The sequence below is a fragment of the Pseudophryne corroboree genome, chromosome 7 (assembly GCF_028390025.1).
Source record: "Pseudophryne corroboree isolate aPseCor3 chromosome 7, aPseCor3.hap2, whole genome shotgun sequence".
Taxonomy (NCBI): domain Eukaryota; kingdom Metazoa; phylum Chordata; class Amphibia; order Anura; family Myobatrachidae; genus Pseudophryne; species Pseudophryne corroboree.
The window spans coordinates 512,416,366-512,439,883 of NC_086450.1; the positions used below are offsets into that span (position 1 = coordinate 512,416,366).

Below are 23,518 nucleotides of genomic sequence, written 5' to 3' on the forward strand. Positions count from 1 at the left end.
CCGTCGCTCAGCTGCCCTGCTTGTAGCTCAGCTCCCTTGTGGCGTCACTGGTGTGCGGCGCTGCGCCAGTGTTTTGTAGATGCAGACGTCCCGGGAGCCAGGAGAGCCGGGAGCCCGGGACAGCCATCGCCCAGCTGCCTGCCCTGCTTGTGGCGCGGCACACAAGCATCTTGCACTGCAATGGGAAGCCGCTGCCGGGAGCACAGCACCGCAGATCTGATCAAAGATCCGATCTGTGGTAGGTAGCGGGGCTGCGGGGGGGATCCTTTTAAAAAATCCAGTTCTGAGCTGAGGCGGATTGCAGATGGGGCATGTTGGCGGGTCATCCCCGCTCCCATGCTTCGTAGTGCAGAGTATGGGAGTGGGGAGGACCCGCCAACATGCCGCAAGCCGCCTCAACTCCACTGTACAAAGTCAGTCTGTACAGTGGAGCTGAGGCGGCTTGTGCTTGGGCGGGCTGCGGCTGGGCACTGGAGATGTACGGAGCTCTGATGCTCCGTACAGTGTTCAATAGGGCCGTGACTGCGCTCCCCAGGGCTCTGCGCTGTGTGCGAGGCCCCCCTCGCACACACCTAGTTACGGCCCTGATTACCACTGCATTTATACGGCAGTACCACTGGACATATATGGCAGTACCACTGGACATATATGGCAGCACAGGGACACCACCACTGGACTGATTCAGGACAACACAACACAGCACCACTGCAATGGACAGGAATTATACAGCAGCACTGGACATATGGCAGCAGAGGACACCACCACTGTGACTGGACTGATGCAGCACAACACAGCACCACTGGACTGCACTGATGCAGCACAACACAGCACCACTGGACTGCACTGATGCAGCATAAGACACTACACTGGACTGATGCAGCATAAGACACTACACTGGACTGGGCAGAACAAGACAGCACTGGAATCGCCACCCTACTTTCCCTCCCAACAGACACTGAGGACGGAGACACGTCCTCTCGCTACACTCTCCAATGCCAGAGCGAAAATGGAGGCGACGCGCGGCTCCTTATATGGAGTCCAAAACCAGCGAGAATCCGACAGCGGGATGATGACATTTTGCCTCATTCTGGCTTCCGAGTCAGGCGGAAAAACCCGAGCCGGGCTCGGATCCGGGCTCGGGTAGTGAAGTCCGATAGGGTTCGGTTCTCAGGGAACCGAACCCTCTCATCTCTACTTTCTACAACCAGTTTATTGTCCTCCTCCATCTGTCATGTAACTGTTGGTGTAGGGCTTCAAAGAGCCACAATCCCACCCAGTGCACAAATCAAGAGCATTTCCCCAGCACAAGTAATCCTCTCACTTTTGTGTTGTACTTTGTTCTTTTCAGATTGGGTCGTACTTTGGTTCTGTGCTGAGTGTGGCCCGTGTGAATTCTACCAAGTTTCTCCTTGTGGTTGGGGCCCCGACATACTACTCCCCAAACGCCCCAGGTGGACGTGTATACCTGTGTCCCATCCCTGATCAGGTAAGCCCTCCATACATAAATGTAATACAGTGGTTGTTACTTGGGGCTGGAGAGAGTAGCTACTGTAGATCCAAGAAAATGAGCATAACATCTGCAACCACAGAATAAAAGGACATAGAGATGCGTCTCAGTACATCATCGGTTCTCGCACCGGTTCTTGGCCCTCCGACAGTGCATATATTCTGGATATTCTGCTGGGTCTGGGACTCAGGGTCGACAACAAAAAGGTCGACACACCTTATGTCGACATGGACAAAATGTCGACAGGAACAAGTTCGACATGGAAAAAGGTCGACCTGGGTTTTTTGTTTTTTTGGTGTCATTTTCTTCGTAGAGTGACCGGGAACCCCAATTAGTGCACCGCGTCCCCTCGCCATGCTTCGGGCATGGTGCCTTCGCTTCGCTTGGCACAGTTTACCGCTCCAATCGTAGTCCACATGGATCGTTAAGTATGAAAAGGTTCCAAAAAAGAAAAAAAAACATAAAAAACTCATGTCGACCTTTTTCCATGTCGACCTTGTTACTGTCGACCTTTTGTCCATGTCGACCTAAGGTGTGTCGAACAATTGGCGTCGACCTAAGGTGTGTCGACCTTTTTGTTGTCAACCTGCAGTCCGGATACCATTCTGCTAGCTGCACAGGTAACATCAAATTGGTCTCACTAGTGAATAAACCACCTGCTCGACAGGAGAAGATCCTGCAGATGGCAAGGGTGGGAAGAATAGAGATAGTGGTAAGACTGGAGAGCATCAGTTGACTGGAGTGGTTGGTGAAGCTGGTAGCAGGTGCAGAGGCAATGGAGAGGGTGGGGAGATTGGGGATCATCGGTTGGCTGGAGTGGGTGGGGAGACTGAGTAGTGTTGGTTGGCTGGAGTGGTTTGGGAGACTGGAAAGCGTTGGTTGGTTGAAGTGGTGTGGGAGACTGAGGAGCATCGGTTGGCAGGAGTGGTTGGAGAGGCTGGATAGCATCAGTTGGTGTAGTGGGTGCTGAGCTAGGGGTGGGTGCTGAAGCTGGAGTAGTTTGCGAGACTGGAGTGTTGGTTGGCTGGAGTGGGTAGGGAGACTGGGGAGTGTTGGTTGGCTGGAGTGGGTAGGGAGACTGGAGAGTGTTGGTTGGCTGCAGTGGGTAGGGAGACTGGGGAGTGTTGGTTGTCTGGACTGGGTAGGGAGACTGGGGAGTGTCGGTTGGCTGGAGTGGCAGCGGAAGCTGGATAGCATCAGTTGGTGTAGTGGGTGCTGAGCTAGGGGTGGGTGCTGAAGCTGTGGAGAGGGTTGGTTGGCTGGAGTGGGTGGGTGGGGAGACTGGGGAGCGTTGGTTGGCTGAAGTTGTGGGGAGACTGAGTAGTGTTGGTTGGCTGGAGTGGTTTGGGAGACTGGAAAGCATTAGTTGGTTGAAGTGGTGTGGGAGACTGGGGAGCATCGGTTGGCAGGAGTGGTTGGAGAAGCTGGATAACATCAGTTGGTGTAGTGGGTGCTGAGCTAGGGGTGCGTGCTGAAGCTGGAGTAGTTTGCGAGACTGGAGTGTTGGTTGGCTGGAGTGGGTAGGGAGACTGCGGAGTGTTGGTTGGCTGGAGTGGGTAGGGAGACTGGGGAGTGTTGGTTGGCTGGAGTGGGTAGGGAGACTGGGGAGTGTTGGTTGTCTGGAGTGGGTAGGGAGACTGGGGAGTGTCAGTTGGCTGGAGTGGGAGGGGAGACTGGGCAGCGTTGGTTGGCTGCAGTGGTTTGGGAGACTGGGGAGCATCGGTTGGCTGGGGTGGTTGGGGAAGCTGGATAGCATCAGTTGGTGTAGTGGGTGCTGAGCTAGGGGTGGGTGCTGAAGCTGGAGAGGGTTGGTTGGCTGGCTTGGGTGGGGAGACTGGGGAGCGTTGGTTGGCTGGAGTGGGTGGGGAGACTGTGTAGCGTTGGTTGGCTGGAGTAGTTTGCGAGACTGGAGTGTTGGTTGGCTGGAGTGGGTAGGGAGACTGGGGAGTGTTGGTTGGCTGGAGTGGGTAGGGAGACTGGGGAGTGTCGGTTGGCTGGAGTGGGAGGGGAAGCTGGATAGCATCAGTTGGTGTAGTGGGTGCTGAGCTAGGGGTGGGTTCTGAAGCTGGAGAGGGTTGGTTGGCTGGAGTGGGTGGGGAGACTGGGGAGCGTTGGTTGGCTGGAGTGGGTGGGGAGACTGTGTAGCGTTGGTTGGCTGGAGTAGTTTGTGAGACTGGAGTGTTGGTTGGCTGGAGTGGGTAGGGAGACTGGGGAGTGTTGGTTGGCTGGAGTGGGTAGGGAGACTGGGGAGTGTCGGTTGGCTGGAGTGGGAGGGGAAGCTGGATAGCATCAGTTGGTGTAGTGGGTGCTGAGCTAGGGGTGGGTTCTGAAGCTGGAGAGGGTTGGTTGGCTGGAGTGGGTGGGGAGCGTTGGTTGGCTGGAGTGGGTGGGGAGACTGTGTAGCGTTGGTTGGCTGGAGTTGTGGGGAGACTGAGTAGTGTTGGTTGGCTGGAGTGGTTTGGGAGACTGGAAAGCGTTAGTTGGTTGGTTGAAGTGGTGTGGGAGACTGGGGTGCATCGGTTGGCAGGAGTGGTTGGAGAAGCTGGATAACATCAGTTGGTGTAGTGGGTGCTGAGCTAGGGGTGGGTGCTGAAGCTGGAGTAGTTTGCGAGACTGGAGTGTTGATTGGCTGGAGTGGGTAGGGAGACTGGGGAGTGTTGGTTGGCTGGAGTGGGTAGGGAGACTGGGGAGTGTTGGTTGGCTGTAGTGGGTAGGGAGACTGGGGAGTGTCGGTTGGCTGGAGTGGGTAGGGAGACTGGGGAGTGTCGGTTGGCTGGAGTGGGTGGGGAGACTGGGCAGCGTTGGTTGGCTGCAGTGGTTTGGGAGACTGGGGAGCGTCGGTTGGCTGGAGTGGTTGGAGAAGCTGGATAGCATCAGTTGGTGTAGTGGGTGCTGAGCTAGGGGTGGGTGCTGAAGCTGGAGAGGGTGGGGAGACTGGTGAGCGTTGGTTGGCTGGAGTGGGTGGGGAGACTAGGGAGCGTTGGTTGGCTGGAGTGGGTGGGGAGACTGGGAGTGTTGGTTGGCTGTAGTGGATCGGGAGACTGGGGAGTGTTGGTTGGCTGGGGAGTGTTGGTTGGCTGGAGTGGATGGGGAAGCTGGAGGATTGGTTGGATGGCAAAACAATTTACAAATCAGAAATAGTTTTAATAAACTTAACAAATGTGCTGTGATTGATCTCCATCTCAAATTCTTTTTTACCATTAATTTGATTTACCTGCAGTGACATTATAAAACTGAGGTCCTTGTCCTCATGTTATACTGTAGGACCTTATTCAGCATGGATTGCAAAACTAAGTAAACAGGCCTCCGCGATTTGCAATTATTTCTGCGAACGCATTGTGCTTCAATGCAATCGCATTTTGATTGACAGGAAGCCAGCGTTTAGGGGAGGAAACATGGCGTTTTGTGGGTGTGTTTGTAAAAATGCAGGCATGCCAAGACGTTTTTCGGATAGGTCTCTGACATCAGTGATGACCACTTCCTGCCTCTTATGTTGGCATAATTATGGATGACCTTTCCTGGCGTAAATGGAAAAACTCTTCGATGTTCTGGTATTTGCGAATGGTTATGTCATCACATCGCGCATTGCAGTGCATTTGCAATTTCTGCAATGGGCGTTTTTCCTTTATTTCTGGGCGGCAGCTATTTGAGCGCAGCAATTGCTTTTTAGCGTGTTCTGCGATCCGTGCTGAATAGGGTCCATCATAATTAGCAGAATATGACGCTGATCTGAGTGTGTTTGCTCCTAGGTCATGGATCCCAGTAAGACCCTCATCACCTTCCCATGTCCCCGGACCCTGCAGGGGGACAGCACCCAGTCTGAGAGTAATTTTGGTTCTGCCATCTCGGTTCTACCAGACCTGACAGGAGATAGGCTTCCTGACCTGGCCATCGGTGCCCCCTTTGAGGACAACAACCGGGGGGCTATGTACATCTTCCCAGGCCAAGTCGGGGGCTTCAGGTCTTCCTATATACAGGTGACTGTACTGTGACACTGGGATGATTTTTGTTGTCAAATACAGAATCTAGATTTGTATCTCTCAGGGAGAGCAGGACATGGCAACAGGAGCAAAATCTTCCGCACATCATCCTGGATCCTAAATGCTAATTTTAGAATGAAACTTCCATCAGGGATAATTCCCGTCAGATCTCATTCATCGGTATCTGTAACCAGACTCTTCCCCAAGCATAGTTGATTTCTGAGTGATGTTGGGATTCAGAGGTGAAGTGCAGAAGGATGAACTAGGAATAAGCATAGGTCAGGGGACCAGTAGAGAACTAGGAGGACGGATGGTCAGCAGCGATGGAGAGTTGGGGTTATCAGTGCCCGTCTGAAGCTGTCACATTGGGGAATGTCTGGCTAGGCGAGGGAGTGAGCTGTAGACTGTTGTTGGCTGACTGGTCAGCAAGTACTGTAGACCCTGGACCATTATCACTTCAGGCCCCTCTCCACAATGGCCCAGATTCAGAGAAGTGCACAGTGTTGATGTTGTACGCAGTAGAATACTGCGATGAGCCATGGGTCGTGTGGCGACCCAAATGCAGGTGTTGTGGTGCGATTGCGTTCCCGTATATAGGGGGTCATTCAGATCTGATCGCTGCTGTGTGTTTTGGCACAGCGGGCAATCAGGTACTAATTTTGCATGCGTATGCACCGCAATGCGCACACGCGGCGGACAGCGACAAAGGGCATCGCTGGTCAGTGACGAGCTGGTGCGAAAAATCCGTGCAGGCATTCGCAAGGTGATTGTCAGGAAGAGGCCGTTTGTGGGCGGCAACTGAGCGTTTACTGGAAGTGTCTGGAAAAACGCAGGCGTGCCCAAGCGTTTTCAGGGAGGGTGTGTGACGTCAGCTCCGGCCCCAATCAGTCTGTTCTCATCGCATTTTTGCAGCTCGGCGTACACATGGGATCGCACACTTGCACGGCGAATATACACTCCCCATGTAGGCGGCGACTATCTGATCGCAGGACAGCAAATTTAGGTCTGAATGACCCCCATAGTTATAATGGTTCTGGTGTCTTTCTACCAGCGACCATGCTACGCTACGGTTACCCAGATGGTCAATGTTCAGCAAATGTGCGCCCAATGGTTGCATCTTTGTACGCAAGCGGCGGATCACAGGCGCCAGTTAAGGGCGTATCTATACAGCTCCCGGCACCTGAGACATTGGCATACTATCACACAGCCGCTGCAGACACATTGGCAGCATTTGTGCACATCTGTGAATCAGGCCCAATTTACTAAGAGCATAGTGTCTCCCTCTTGTTACCACTCTCCTCTGTCACTGTACTCTGATGTCCTCCTATGTTCCTCTTCTCTAGCGCATTGCCGGAAGCCGGCTTACAGGCGGCATGATGTTCTTTGGAAAGTCAGTAACTGGGAATCTGGACATGACTGGAGATGGCCTGCCCGATATTACCATAGGTAGCGAAGGCAACGTCCTCATATTGAGGTGAGAACTATGTGCTTCTGCTGTGAGTCATATTATCCTAGATTTCCTCATCATCCCGTTCCTTATTATCCCCTTCCACATCATCCGTTTCCTCATCATCCCCCTTCCACATCATCCCCTTCCACATCATCCCCTTCCACGTCATCCCCTTCCACGTCATCCCCTTCCACATCATCCCCCTTCCACATCATCCCCTTCCACATAATCCCCTTCCCTTTCCACATCATCCCCTTCCACATCATCCCCTTCCACGTCATCCCCTTCCACATCATCCCCTTCCACATCATCCCCCTTCCACATCATCCCCTTCCACATCATCCCCTTCCACATCATCCCCTTCCACATCATCCCCTTCCACATCATCCCTTTCCACATCATCCCCTTCCACATCATCCCACATCATCCCCTTCCACATCATCCCCTTCCACGTCATCCCCTTCCACGTCATCCCCTTCCACATCATCCCCCTTCCACATCATCCCCTTCCACATCATCCCCCTTCCACATCATCCCCTTCCACATAATCCCCTTCCCTTTCCACATCATCCCCTTCCTCATCATCCCCTTCCACGTCATCCCCTTCCACATCATCCCCTTCCACATCATCCCCCTTCCACATCATCCCCTTCCACATCATCCCCTTCCACATCATCCCCTTCCACATCATCCCTTTCCACATCATCCCCTTCCACATCATCCCACATCATCCCCCTTCCACATCATCCCCCTTCCACATCATCCCCTTCCACATCATCCCCTTCCACATCATCCCCTTCCTCATCATCCCTTCCACATCATCCGTTTCCTCATCATCCCTTTCCTCATCATCCCCTTCCACATCATCCCCTTCCACATCATCCCCTTCCTCATCATCCCCTTCCTCATCATCCCCTTCCACATCATCCCCTTCCTCATCATCCCCTTCCACATCATCCCTTTCCTCATCTTTCCTTTCCTCATCATTCCTTTCCTCATCATTCCTTTCCTCATCATCCCTTTCCTCATCATCCCCTTCCCCTTCCTCATCATCCCCTTCCTCATCATCCCTTTCCACATCAACCCTTTCCACATCATCCCTTTCCTCATCATCCCCTTCCACATCATTCCTTTCCTCATCATCCCTTTCCTCATCATCCCCTTCCCCTTCCTCATCATCCCTTTCCACATCAACCCTTTCCACATCATCCCTTTCCTCATCATCCCCTTCCACATCATCCCCTTCCTCATCATCCCCTTCCACATCATTCCTTTCCTCATCATTCCTTTCCTCATCATCCCCTTCCACATCATCCCTTTACTCATCATCCCTTCCTCATCATCCCCTTCCTCATCATCCCCTTCCTCATCATCCCCTTCCACATCATCCCCTTCCACATCATCCCCTTCCTCATCATCCCCTTCCACATCATCCCCTTCCTCATTATCCCTTTCCTCATCATCCCCCTTCCACATCATCCCCTTCCACATCATCCCTTTCCTCATCATCCCCTTCCACATCATCCCTTTCCTCATCATCCCCTTCCTCATCATCCCCTTCCTCATCATCCCTTTCCTCATCATCCCCTTCCTCATCATCCCTTTCCTCATCATCCCTTTCCTCATCATCCCCTTCCACATCATTCCTTTCCACATCATCCCTTTCCACATCATCCCTTTCCACATCATCCCTTTCCACATCATCCCTTTCCACATCATCCCTTTCCACATCATCCCCTTCCTCATCATCCCTTTCCTCATCATCCCTTTCCTCATCATCACCTTCCACATCATCCCCTTCCACATCATCCCCTTCCACATCAACCCTTTCCTCATCATCCCCTTCCACATCATCCCCTTCCACATCATCCCTTTCCTCATCATCCCTTTCCTCATCATCCCCTACTACAATACTGTGACTTATGTCCCATACATACAGTATTCTCCTGTGCTACTTAGAGTTATACTGTACATATCTGTCAGAGAGTGCCGGAACTCGTCTTCCAGTCTTTATTATATTAGCTCTCACCCTCTCACTGACTCCATCCTGTTCTATTATCTATTGCAACACAGTCTTCTTATTATTTTATATTACTTCTGATTCACTATGTGTGTTATGCACACCAGTGCCTGCAGGAAAGTACTGGTGTCAGAACTGTTATGCACTCCAGTGTCTGCAGGAATGTACTGGTGTTTGAACTGTTATGCAAAACAGATGGACTCACAGACAAACTGGGGGATATGACATAACGTACACAGAAGGTGATAGGGTAACAAAATACACACAAAGTGAACAGAGAAGCCCAGAGGCTAAGGAACTGGGTATCTCCCTTGTATTAGAACTGCTCAGATGGAAAAGCAAGATGTTGTGTTTTAATACGTAGAGAACCCGAAATGCTGTTGCTAAGGGCAACAGCAAAACCCTAAAGGGTTACCAACGGGTGTGGCAGTAAACTCCTTGGTCAGAGATGGAATGATAGACACAAGGAGAATCTCCACAATCCTAATTCTCACTTGCAGTGCACAGGTTTTAGCTTACTGCCACTAAACTGACCCCTGACACCTAGCACAGTGAGACAGGATTAGACAGGCAAGTCTTAGAATACAGCCGCAAACTTGCTAAGTTCACAGAGTAGTAACAGAACCCCAGCAAGCTAAACGACTGACTCCAGTCTTACTGCTAGGTCTGGATTGGCAGAGTGTAATACCAAATCCCCAGGCCTATTTGCAGTAAGCAACAAACAAATACAAAGCTACACAGTACTGGCTAACTTTCATGAACTGACTAACCAACAAAGATTCAGCAGCATCTGCTTACCCTGAAAAGAGGCCTTATAAAGCAGGTGCTGTCCACGCCCCACTCAGACCTCACAGACTGTGAGCACAAAAACCAGCACCGGATCCCCTGCCGTGCACAGAGCCTATAACCACTGCACAGCAAAAGACCCGAACCGGAGTATCAGCTGCGCTCAGGTTACTCCACTAGCACTTGTCTCCCGGTTGCCATGACGACGTGGCAGCACAGGGCAGGAGACCCTAACAGTACCCCCCCTCTGACGAGGGGTCAAAGAACCCCTACCACCGGGTTTATCGGGGAACTGCGAGAAGAAAGAGCGTATCAGTCTGGGGGCATGAAGATCACAACTGCGCACCCACGACCGCTCCTCCGGGCCATACCCCTTCCAGTGCACCAAAAATGACAGCCGACCCCGAACCACCTTGGAGTCAAGAATCCTTTCAACAACAAACTCCCTCTGGCCACGTATCAGAAGAGGGGAAGGTCTTCCACTGGAAGAAGGATTACTAATCGCCCGTTTTAAAAGGGAACAATGAAATGTTTTATTGATACCCAAAGAACGGGGCAGATCTAACTGAAATGCCACCGGATTGATAACCCTGGTGATCTTATAAGGGCCGATGAACCGGGGCCCTAACTTATGAGATGGCTGTCTCAACTTCAAATTCTTGGTAGACAACCAGACGAAGTCTCCTAATTTGAAGCTGCAGGGTCTTTTCCGCTTATCAAAAATCCTTTTGGTCACTAATGACACAGACACAAGGGCTTTCTTCACTTTCCGCCAAATACCTCTAAGGACCGAAACCACAGAGGAACCACCAGGCGTGGAGTCCAGGGGGTCAAAAGAATTGGCCTTAGGATGATGCCCATACACACAAAGGAAGGGAGAGATCCCTGTAGCAGAGTGAGCCGCGTTGTTATAGGCAAACTCCGCCATGGACAGATGAGCAACCCAGTCAGTCTGACACTTGGAGACATAACACCTGAGGAACTGCTCCAAGGACTGGTTCACCCTTTCAGTCTGCCCATTAGACTGCGGATGGTAGCCTGACGACAAGTTGACAGAAATCTGGAGATCGGAACAAAATGCCCTCCAGAATTTGGCCACAAACTGGGATCCGCGGTCAGAGACCACATCAAGTGGCAACCCGTGGAGACGCACAACATGCAGCATAAATAATTCAGACAGGCGTCTGGCTGATGGCAGCCCAACCAGTGGAACGAAGTGCGCCATCTTCGAAAACCTGTCAACGACAACCCAGATGGCTGTCATCCCCGAGGATTTGGGCAAGTCCACCACAAAATCCATTGAAATGTGGGTCCATGGCTTAGATGGGATAGAGAGTGGATGTAATGGGCCAACAGGAACCCCTCTAGGAGTCTTATTTCGGGCACAGATGTCACATGCCCGAACCCACTGATCCACATCCTTAGCCACCGAGGGCCACCACACCGCCCTAGATAGCAACTCCCGAGTTCTGGCAATACCCGGGTGACCTGCCGACTTCTTGGCATGGAATTCCAGGAACACTCGCTGTCTTAACCTAGGAGGCACAAACAAAAGACCTACCGGAAGGTCTGGAGGAGCCTGCTCCTGTGCTCTAAGGACTAATGATAAGAGGTCCTGGGTAATGCCCACTTTAATACATGATGGGGAAACAATGGGCAACGGCTCCTCGGTGGTCTCCTGGATTGGAGCAAAACTCCGCGAGAGCGCATCAGCCTTGATGTTTTTTGACCCAGGGCGATATGTTATCAAAAAATTAAAGCGAGCAAAAAACAAAGCCCATCGTGCCTGCCTGGCATTGAGACGCTTCGCTGACTCTAAATATGCCAGATTCTTATGGTCAGTGAGAATTGAGACCACAAACTTAGCCCCCTCAAGCCAGTGTCTCCACTCCTCGAGTGCATCCTTAATAGCCAACAATTCCCGGTTACCCACGTCATAATTCATTTCGGCAGGCGAAAATTTACGGGAAAAGTAAGCACAGGGATGAAGGCGATTATCAGACACTCCCATCTGAGAAAGCACTGCCCCAATACCCATCTCAGAGGCATCCACCTCCACCACAAAAGGACGCTCTGGATCTGGGTGTCGCAGCACCTTGGCCGAAACAAATGCCCTTTTGAGACGGGCAAAAGCCGCTTTAGCCTCACAAGACCAGTGAGCAACATCCGCCCCTTTCTTAGTGAGTGCCACCAAGGGCGCCACTATAGACGAAAATCCAGCGATAAATCGTCTATAAAAATTCGCAAAGCCCTGGAAACGCTGAAGCGCCTTCAAACTAGTGGGCTGCACCCAATCCAGGACTGCCTGTACCTTGGAACCCTCCATTTGGAAACCTTCTGGGGAGATAATATATCCTAGAAATGCGATTTGCTGAACTTCAAATTCGCACTTCTCCAGCTTCGCCCCAAGCCGGTGGTCTCTGAGTTTCTGGAGGACTAAGCGTACATGCTTCTGATGTTCCTCCAGGGAATGGGAGAAGATTAGGATGTCATCTAAGTATACAACTAAGAATCTATCCAAATATTCCCTGAGCACATCATTCATGAAATCCTGGAAGACTGCCGGGGCATTACAGAGCCCAAAAGGCATCACCAAATATTCATAATGCCCTGAGTGGGTATTAAAGGCAGTCTTCCATTCATCCCCCTCTCTTATTCGGATTAGATTGTACGCACCGCGTAGGTCAATCTTAGAAAAAATGGTGGCAGTACGAAGCTGGTCAAACAAGACCGAAATGAGAGGCAGTGGGTATGAGTTTTTAATCGTGATACGGTTCAATTCCCTGAAGTCGATGCAGGGTCGCAACGAACCGTCCTTTTTACCCACGAAGAAGAACCCCGACCCAACTGGAGACTGTGAAGGTCTGATAAATCCCTTAGCCAAGTTCTCCTGAATGTACTCTGCCATAGCCTGAGTCTCAGGACGTGACAGGGAGTACAACCTGCTCTTGGGAAGCTTAGCATTTGGCAACAAATCAATGGCACAGTCATAGGGGCGATGGGGAGGTAGTACCTCTGCAACTTTTTTGGAGAACACGTCCGCAAAATCTGCATAACACCCTGGCAATCCTGGCAAACTTAGCTGCGAGAGCCTGACTGGAAGGCTCAAGCAACTCCTGAAACAATCAGTACCCCAACTAAGAATCTCCCCAGAGACCCAGTCAAATTGAGGATTGTGGGCCCTTAACCAGGGTAACCCCAACACCAATGGGGCAAAAGTACAGACAGTCACATAAAAGGACAATTTTTCAGAGTGTGTGGCTCCAATAAACAAAGAAATCTGGCTAGTGCAAGAGGTAATTTTACCTTGGGATAATGGTTCCCCGTTTAACCCACAAATCTCAATTTCCGATGCCAAGGGTACTAAGGGAACAGAGTGTTTCAGGGCGAATTGGCGGTCCATAAAAACCCCGTCGGCCCCACTGTCCACAAAGGCCTCAGTCTTGACAGTTTGACCGAGGATCTTCAAGGTCACCGGAATGATAAAAGTCTTCTTGGGAAATTCTGACTTCTGGCCTGACAGGATATTTCCCATCACCCTCAGGCCCTGAAGTTTTCCGGCTTTTCTGGGCATGATACTACCACATGACCTTTATTCCCACAGTACAAACACAACCCCTGCTGTCTCCTCCGCGTCTTCTCACGCGAGGAGAGGCGGGTTGCCCCAATCTGCATAGGCTCCTCAGAAAATTCCTCAGAGTCTGAGGTTCCCTTGGGAAGGAAGGAAATCTCAGTCTCCCTTTCAAGCCTACGCTCTCTCAGCCGTCTATCCACCCGGATGGATAACTGCATGAGCTGATCCAAGCTATCAGGCAAGGGATATTGTACCAGTTGGTCCTTTATCTGGTTAGAAAGACCTCTTCGGTACTGGTGTCTCAGGGCTGGGTCATTCCACTGGGTATCATGGGCCAACCTCCGAAACTCCGTACAGTAAACCTCAACTGGCCTTCGCCCTTGCTTAAGGATCGAAATCTGAGCCTCGGCTGAGGCCGTCTTGTCAGGGTCATCATACAACATGCCCAGTGCCGTAAAAAAAGCATCAACACTTTTAAGCGACGGACAGTCAGGCTGCAACCCATATGCCCAGACCTGTGGGTCTCCTTGTAGCAAGGAAATCACTATGCCCACCCGCTGAATCTCCGACCCAGAAGACTGAGGCCTAAGCCGGAAGTATAGCTTGCAGCTCTCCTTGAAACAAAAGAACTGCGAGCGATCTCCAGAAAAACGATCCGGGAGATTTACTTTCGGCTCCTTAACCCCTGCAGGTGCTGCTGCTGCGGGAGCTCCGCCAGCAGCCTGGGAGGTGTGCATTTTAATGGACAAATCATTAAATTGTCGAGTCAGGACCTGCACCTGATCGACCACCTGTTGCAACGTATTTTGAGGGGTATGCTCCATATTCCCACAAAATTTCAACAGGAGTATTAGGCTGCTGAATATGTTATGCACACCAGTGCCTGCAGGAAAGTACTGGTGTCAGAACTGTTATGCACTCCAGTGTCTGCAGGAATGTACTGGTGTTTGAACTGTTATGCAAAACAGATGGACTCACAGACAAACTGGGGGATATGACATAACGTACACAGAAGGTGATAGGGTAACAAAATACACACAAAGTGAACAGAGAAGCCCAGAGGCTAAGGAACTGGGTATCTCCCTTGTATTAGAACTGCTCAGATGGAAAAGCAAGATGTTGTGTTTTAATACGTAGAGAACCCGAAATGCTGTTGCTAAGGGCAACAGCAAAACCCTAAAGGGTTACCAACGGGTGTGGCAGTAAACTCCTTGGTCAGAGATGGAATGATAGACACAAGGAGAATCTCCACAATCCTAATTCTCACTTGCAGTGCACAGGTTTTAGCTTACTGCCACTAAACTGACCCCTGACACCTAGCACAGTGAGACAGGATTAGACAGGCAAGTCTTAGAATACAGCCGCAAACTTGCTAAGTTCACAGAGTAGTAACAGAACCCCAGCAAGCTAAACGACTGACTCCAGTCTTACTGCTAGGTCTGGATTGGCAGAGTGTAATACCAAATCCCCAGGCCTATTTGCAGTAAGCAACAAACAAATACAAAGCTACACAGTACTGGCTAACTTTCATGAACTGACTAACCAACAAAGATTCAGCAGCATCTGCTTACCCTGAAAAGAGGCCTTATAAAGCAGGTGCTGTCCACGCCCCACTCAGACCTCACAGACTGTGAGCACAAAAACCAGCACCGGATCCCCTGCCGTGCACAGAGCCTATAACCACTGCACAGCAAAAGACCCGAACCGGAGTATCAGCTGCGCTCAGGTTACTCCACTAGCACTTGTCTCCCGGTTGCCATGACGACGTGGCAGCACAGGGCAGGAGACCCTAACAATGTGATGTCACTCAGGGTCCTATAATTACTCACTGTGTGATGTCACTCAGGGTACTATAATGGCTCATTGTGTGATGTCACTCATGGTCCTATAATGACTCATTGTGTGATGTCACTCAGGGCTCTAATGGCTCATTGTGTGACGTCACTCAGGGTCCTATAATTACTAATTGCGTGACATCACTCTAGGTTCTATAATGACTCATTGTGTGATGTCACTCAGGGTCCTAATGGCTCATTGTGTGACGTCACTCAGGGTCCTATAATTACTAATTGCGTGACATCACTCAGGGTCCTATAATAACTCATTGTGTGAAATCACTCAGGGTCGTAATGGCTCATTGTGTGATGTCACTCAGGATCCTATAATGACTCATGGTGTGGCATCACTCAGTATCCTATAATTACTCACTGTGTGACATCACTGAGGATCCTATAATGACTCATTGTGTGTCATCACTCAGGATCCTATAATTACATATTGTGTGATGTCACTGAGGGTTCTAATGGCTCATTGTATGAATTCACTCAGGGTCCTATAATGACTCATTGTGTGACATCACTCATGGTCCTATAATGATTCATTGTGTGATGTCACTCATGGTCCTATAATGATTCATTGTGTGATGTCACTCGGTCCTATGACTCATTGTGTGATGTCACTCAGGGTCCTATAATGGCTCATTGAGTTGTGTCACTCAGGGTCCTATAATGGCTCACTGTATGATATCATTCAGGGTCCTATATGACTCATTGTGTGATGTCACTCAGGGTCCTATAATGACTCATTGTCTGATGTCACTCAGGGTTCTATAATGACTCACTTTATGACCTCATTCAGGGTCTTATAATGACTCATTGTGTGATGTCATTTAGGGTCCTATAATTACTCATTAATGTCACTCAGGGTCCTATAATAACTCATTGTGTGATGTCACTCAGGGTCATATAATGGCTCATTGTGTGATGTCACTCAGGGTCCTATAATGACTCATTGTATGATGTCACATAGGGTCATATAATGACTCATTGTGAGACGTCACTCAGGGTCCTATAATGACTCATTGTGTGATGTCACTCATGGTCCTATCATGACTCATTGTGTAACATCACTCATGGTCCTATAATGACTCATTGTTTGATGACACTTAGGGTCCTCTAATGTCTCATTATGTGATGTTACTCATGGTCCTATAATGACTCATTGTGTGACATCTCTCGTGGTCCTATAACGGCTCAGTGTGTGATGTGTTACAGGTGGGTTAAGTTCGAGGTGACCCAGATGGGTGGATTCCCAGAAAAGTACTTCAACAAATAACTTGAATATATATAAATATGAATTTATTGTATACTTAGCTAAGGTTATTGATCAGTTCAGCAGATGTTCAATACAGCAATCACATCAGCATACTCAGATGCCTCACCCTCTGTGTCTTGAGGCTGAGTTATATTCAGATCATCCCGGCACTTCTGCAGTCCGTGTTTCATCCAGGTTGTCTAGGCTGCTTTAACATTCAAAATGTCTATCTTATATAGGCTGAAGAACTACTGAGTAAGCATATTTCATATGTACAAAGTTCATATTATGACATATACATAAATGCTAAGAAACAGTAGGGGTCACTGTTACCTCAATTTTGAGTGTTAGTTAATAACATAAAAATACCAATATGTAACATGGATTAAATAGATTAACACACAAGGTGAAACGCCATTGGCCCTCATTCCGAGTTGATCACTCGCTAGCTGCTTTTAGCAGCAGTGCAAATGCTAAGCCGCCGCCCTCTGGGAGTGTATCTTAGCTTAGCAGAAGTGCGTACGAAAGGTTAGCAGAACAGTGCTGAAATTTTTTCAAGCAGTTTCAGAGTAGCTCCAGACCTACTCCTACCTTGCAATCACTTCAGACTGGTTCCTGGTTTGACGTCACAAACACGCCCTGCGTTCGGCCAGCCACTCCCCCGTTTCCCCAGGCACGCCTGCGTTTTTACCTGACACGCCTGCGTTTTTTAGCACACTCCCGGAAAACGGACAGTTACAGTTACCTCCCAGAAACGCCCCAATCCTGTCAATCACTCACCGATCATCAGTGCAACTGAAAAGCATCGCTAGACCTTGTGTGAAACTGCATAGTTTTGTGTGAAAGTACGTCACGCGTGTGCACTGCGCCCCATACGCATGCGCAGAAATGCAGATTTTTAGCCTGATCGCTGCACTGCGAGCAACGGCAGCTAGCGATCAACTCAGAATGACCCCCATTGTCTCCAAATGAAGACGCAAACATTCCAATGTTGACATATGTCCAACTCCAAACACTTGTCTTGTTTTGGTCTCATATAACCTGACAATGGACATTTCCCTTACTTGTGAAATATACCCCTGTCGGGAATACTGACACACATAGAACATATCAGTTTGTAATTTATATATATATATATATATATATATATATATTTCCCTTGTATTAAATATATATATTTCCCCCTTCTTGTCATATTAAAAACACCATGGTGGTCATTCCGAGTTGTTCGCTCGCAAGCCGCTTTTAACAGCTTTGCACACGCTAAGCCGCCGCCTACTGGGAGTGAATCTTAGCTTCTTAAAATTGCGAACGAAAGATTCGCAATATTGCGATAAGACATCTCTGTGCAGTTTCTGAGTAACTCGAGACTTACTCGGCATCTGCGATCAGTTCAGTGCTTGTCGTTCCTGGTTTGACATTACACAAACACACCCAGCGTTCGCCCAGACACTCCTCCGTTTCTCCAGCCACTCCCGCGTTTTTCCCAGAAACGGTAGCGTTTTTTCGCACACTCCCATAAAACGGACGGTTTCCGCCCAGAAACACCCACTTCCTATCAATCACATTACGATCACCAGAACGAAGAAAAAACCGTGAGTAAAATTCCTAACTGCATAGCAAATTTACTTGGCGCAGTCGCAGTGCGGACATTGCGCATGCGCACTAAGCGAAAAATCGCTGCGAAGCGAAGAAATTTACCGAGCGAACATCTCGGAATGACCCCCCATATTATATTCATAACAAACACCACCCACCTTTCTAAAGATATAACATAAAGCACTCATATAATTCTTTGTATTTGGTGCCAAAAACACATGAGAGCATGACACTGATAATAGTGAAACTTATATTTTTGTATCACTCCTTACAGTGACGTCACTCATGGTCCTAAAATGAATCTTTGTGTGATGTCTCTCATGGTCCTATAATGACACATTGTGTGATGTCACTCAGGGTCCTATAATGACTCATTGTGTGATGTCACTTAGAGTCCTATAATGACTCATTGTGTGATGTCACTCAGGGTTCAATAATTACTCATTGTGTGACGTCAGTCAGGATCCTATAATGACTCATTGTGTGATATCACTCAGGGACCTATGACTCATTGTGTGATGTCACTCAGGGTCCTCTAATGATTCATTGTGTGACATCGCTCAGGGTCCTATAATGACTCATTATGTGATGTCACTCGTGGTCCCATAATGACTCATTGTGTGATGTCATTTAGGGTCCTTTAATGTCTCATTGTGTGGTCCTATAATGACTCATTGTGTGATGTCTCTCATGGTCCTATAATGGATCATTTGTGTGACATCACTCATGGTCCAAAAAAATACCTCATTGTGTGATGTCACTCATGGTCCTATAATGGCTCATTGTGTGACCTCACTAGAGATTCTATAATGAACCTTTGTCTTCTGCTTCATGTTATTTACCTCTTTCTCTGCATGATGTCAAATGTCAGTCCCTTTCCCTGATCCTCAGTCTGACACATTACCTCTCCTTCAGCTCTCGCCCGGTCCTGGCTGTCTCAGTATCGATGAGCACTAATCCCCGAGAAATCCTGCTTTCCACCTACGATTGTTCTGTATCAAACAGAAAAGACCCAGCAATAACTATTACGGTGTGTTTCTCCAGGGAACTGAGGAGCAGCAATGCTAATGGTAAGTGTGGAAATTGGTGTAGACTACAAAAATAAGAAGTAATGGAAAGTAGAGACTCGGGTCAAGAAGGGAAGAAGATATGTTTAACATATACAGGAGATACCAGAGATATGTGCTGTAGGAATAATATGGAAGCTGGTTCTGTAACTCACCTCTGGTTGTCCGGCTGGGACCCTGACCTCGGATTTTCTGCTTGTTGATTCACTACTTCACTATTGTTCCACTCCTACTCCATAGCCTCAAGGGGCAGCTAAAGGGTTGTAACCTGCGCACTTGTCAAAGACTGTGGCTTTCCCCAGGCTTTATGCCTTCTCAGCTTTTGGTCCAACTTCTGAAGTACAGATGCATAACATTCATCAAGGGACACATTCATCTGTTTCCGACTGACCTGTCCATTCAAGTTGGCTCTTCCGCTTAAGTGACTTGGACTAACTGTCCAAGAATTCTGATGGTCAGGCTGTAACGTTGCTTCTCTACCACCATGCACACTACCTTCGACAATGGCCTCCACCTGACCAAGTGTGGTTTATATTAGAGATGAGTGGGTTCGGTTCTCAGAGAACCGAACCCTACCAGACTTCACGCCACAAGCCCAGATCCGAGTCAGTCTCGGGTTTTCCCACCTAACTCGGAAACCAGAGCGAGGCAAAACGTCATCATCCCGCTGTCGGATTCTCGCGGGATTTGGATTACATATAAGGAGCCGCGCGTAGCGGCCATTTTCACTCCAGTCTCGCAGAGTGTAGTGAGAGGACGTGTCCTCAGTGTCTGTGTTGCCGGGAAAGTGGGGTGGTGATTCTAGTGCTGTGTTGTGCTGTCCAGTCCGGTGTAGTCAGTGTCTTGTGCAGGATCAGTCCAGTTACCAGTCACAGTGGTGGTGTCCTCTGCTGCCATATATCCAGTGTTACTGGCGTATAATTCCTGTGATACTGGCGTATAATTCCTGTGATACAGCCGTATAATTCCTGTGATACTGCCGTATAATTCCTGTGATACTGCCGTATAATTCCTGTGATACTGGCGTATAATTCCTGTGATACTGCCGTATAATTCCCGTGATACTGGCGTATAATTCCTGTGATGTTTATTTATTAGCAGTTTCTTATATAGCGCAGCATATTCCGTTGCGCTTTACAATTAGAACAACAATTATAGAACAAAATTGGGCAAAGACAGACAGACAGACAGACAGACAGACAGAGGTAGGAAGGCCCTGCTCGCAATCTTACAATCTATAGGGAAATAGGCATAGATACACAAGGATAGATGCTACCTGTCACATAATGGTCCACCAGATTGCTAGGTTCTTAATGGGTTGTATGATATTATCACCCAGCAATGTTGGAAAACAAAATGTGAGGTTATGTGGACTGTACAGAGGGGATATTGCCATATAATTCCCGTCATACTGACGTATAATTACAGTGATATTGCCGCATAATTCTCGGGATACTGGTGTATAATTCCTGTGATATTGCTGTATAATTCACGCGATATTGTCGTATAATTCCCGTGATATTGCTATATAATTCCCGTGATACTGGCGTATAATTACAGTGATATTGCTATATAATTCCCGTGTTACTGGCGTATAATTACAGTGATATTGCTATATAATTCTCAGGATACTGGCGTATAATTCCTGTGATATTGCTGTATAAATCCAGTGATCCTGACGTATAATTACAGTGGTACTGGCGTATAAGTCCAGTGGTACTGGCGTATAAGTCCAGTGGTACTGGCGTATAAATCCAGTCCAGTGAAACTGCCGTATATATATATATCTATACCCTGTTGCAAAGTGGATTACCGAGGCCATAACAACTATGCTGGTGTTAGACGTGCGTCCAGTATCCGCCATTAGTGCAGCGGAACTGCAGTGCCACTCCTAGATGGACCAGGTGTTTGTGCCGCACACTTGTGTCGCTTAGCTTAGTCATACAGCAACCTTGGTGCACCTCTTTTTCATCTTTGCATCATGCGCTGTTTGTGGCGTGTTTTTTTAAAGTGCCATCCTGTGTGACACTGCCGTATAAGTCCAGGGGTACTGCTGTATTAGTCCATGGGTACTGCCGTGTAAGTCCACCAATTGCAGAATTTTTTTTAAATGACAGTGGCGTGCAGGAGATGCTGTCAGTGGACCGACATTCAGCCACTGCGTGACACTACTGGATGGGCAAGGTGGTTGTGTCGTTTAGCTTAGTCATACAGCAACCTCGGTGCACCTCTTTTTCTTCTTTGCATCATGTGCTGTTTGGGGCCTAGTTTTTTAAATCTGCCATCCTGTCTGACACTGCAGTGCCACTCCTAGATGGGCCAGGTGTTTGTGCCGCACACTTGTGTCGCTTAGCTTAGTCAAACAGCCACCTCGGTGTAACCTTTTGGCCTAAAAACAATATTGTGAAGTATTCAGAATAGACTGGAAATGAGTGAAAATTAATGTTATTGAGGTTAATAATACCGTAGGATCAAAATTACCCCCAAATTCTATGATTTTAGCTGTTTTTATGTTTTTTTCAAAAATCATCCAGATCCAAAACCAAAGTCAAAACCAAAACACAAAAGGGTGGTTTTGGCAAAACCAATCCAGATCCAAAACACGAGCATGGAACCAGAACCAAAACCAAAACACAAAACACGAAAAGTGCCCGCTGCATATCTCTTTATATGGGTTTCAATTGGGGGTCCTGCCCAAGTTTACATAACTGGACATCTACCTGTCCATACAGCATGAATGCCAATGTCTGTGCCACAACTACCCTTACTTCCTATTCCAGAGGGACGAGCAGTTCAATCAGTACTTTTGTCCCTTTCCAAGGGGTCTGCACCCTCAAGGGCAGCACCACCTCATGCTGCGGGGATACTTCTGTGTTCTTCCCTTGCGGTTGGACCCACTGCTAAATGAGAATACAGATTAAAGCTGGATCGTTCCTCTCCAGCTCAGGGTAATTCAGGGCATTACATCCTCACTCCCTACACCTCCATAAATAGAGGCCTTCATTCATCACCTCCATGGTCCTTCTAAATCCTTTCCCCTCTGTACCTCTGGTTTAAGTTTATAAAACTGTGCTTTCTAAACTCTCCAGTTATTTTTCTTGTATACCTCATGATGAAGTTTGGACACTTCTGCTTTAATCTCAAGCAGTGTGTCCTTCAATTCCCAAAAACAGCTCTCCAAAGGGTTTTCCTATTGGACCATTGACGGAACAGGGGTAACATGCTGTGGGACTATAGCATAGGGACCCAAGTTATTATCACAATCCCTAGCTATAGCATCAGCATTGTTCTGTAAGCCCTTGGCAAATTGATGCCCAGATCTAGAAGGGCACCCATAACATGACATTCTCTCCTCTGAAATTCCAGCTTCATTTTCTGTAGAGCATTGGTGTATTGCGGGAGGGTTACAACCCCTTGCTGTAATTGTTCAAAAAATTGTCCAATGTAATAGAGCGACAGAGGCGTTATTGCCATAGACATCCCCCAAGATTTTGAAGACCATCTTCACCATCCTCTCACCTACAAGCCTCAACATAACAGTCATCAGATGTCTCTTTCAAGTGGCTTCAATAAAAGTTCCACTTTACTGTCCGCTGGGGCCTGGAATTTCAGACATTCCTTCCAATTGCTACTTCCAGTCACCCAACACCAAATTTTGACAGGGATATGTAGACTAGTGCAGGAACCAAATTGATCATGACACAAGCGGTCATGATATTTGGGCAACTGCAGCTACTGGAGTTCTTCTCTCTGGTCATTATCTTGCCAACCACACCAAAGATAATAGACACCACAGATGGATTTAGATGGAAATAAGGAAAAGACACCAGAGATGGATAAGAGGGTGATGTGAGGGATGATAATAGTGGGATGACAGAAGAGATAGATTAGAGGGTGATATGAGGATGATAATAGTGAGGTGACACGTGAGATAGATTAGGGGGAGATGTAGGGATGCTATTAGTGGGGTGGCAGTAGAGATAGATTACAACGTGATATTAGGATGATAATACTGGGGTGACACTAGAGGTAGGTTAGAGGGTGATGTAGGGATAATATTGGGGTGACACTAGAGGTAGGTTAGAGGGTGATGTTGGGAGAATATTGGGGTGACACTAGAGGTAGCTTAGAGGGTGATGTTGGGAGAATATTTGGGTGATACTAGAGGTAGGATAGAGGGAGATGTAGGGATAATATTGGGGTGACACTAGAGGTAGGTTAGAGGGTGATGTTGGGAGAATATTGGGGTGACATTAAAGGTAGGTTAGAGAGTGATATGGGAATAATATTGGGGTGACACTAGAGGTAGGTTAGAGGGTGATGTTGGGAGAATATTGGGGTGACACTAGAGGTAGGTTAGAGGGTGATGTTGGGAGAATATTGGGGTGACACTAGAGGTAGCTTAGAGGGTGATGTTGAGAGAATATTGGGGTGACACTAGA

The 23,518-nt window shown here is 48.4% G+C and overlaps 1 protein-coding gene across 1 annotated transcript in view; it reads left to right on the plus strand.

Moving 5' to 3' along the window:
• LOC134945905 (integrin alpha-M-like) overlaps window positions 1–23,518 on the plus strand; it is a 234,564-nt gene that overhangs the window by 93,231 nt on the left and 117,815 nt on the right. The window contains exons 13-16 of the mRNA XM_063935462.1: window positions 1,349–1,486; window positions 5,257–5,484; window positions 6,831–6,961; window positions 18,925–19,079. Of these exons, the coding sequence (XP_063791532.1) occupies window positions 1,349–1,486; window positions 5,257–5,484; window positions 6,831–6,961; window positions 18,925–19,079 (652 nt within the window). The remainder of the gene's footprint in view (window positions 1–1,348; window positions 1,487–5,256; window positions 5,485–6,830; window positions 6,962–18,924; window positions 19,080–23,518) is intronic.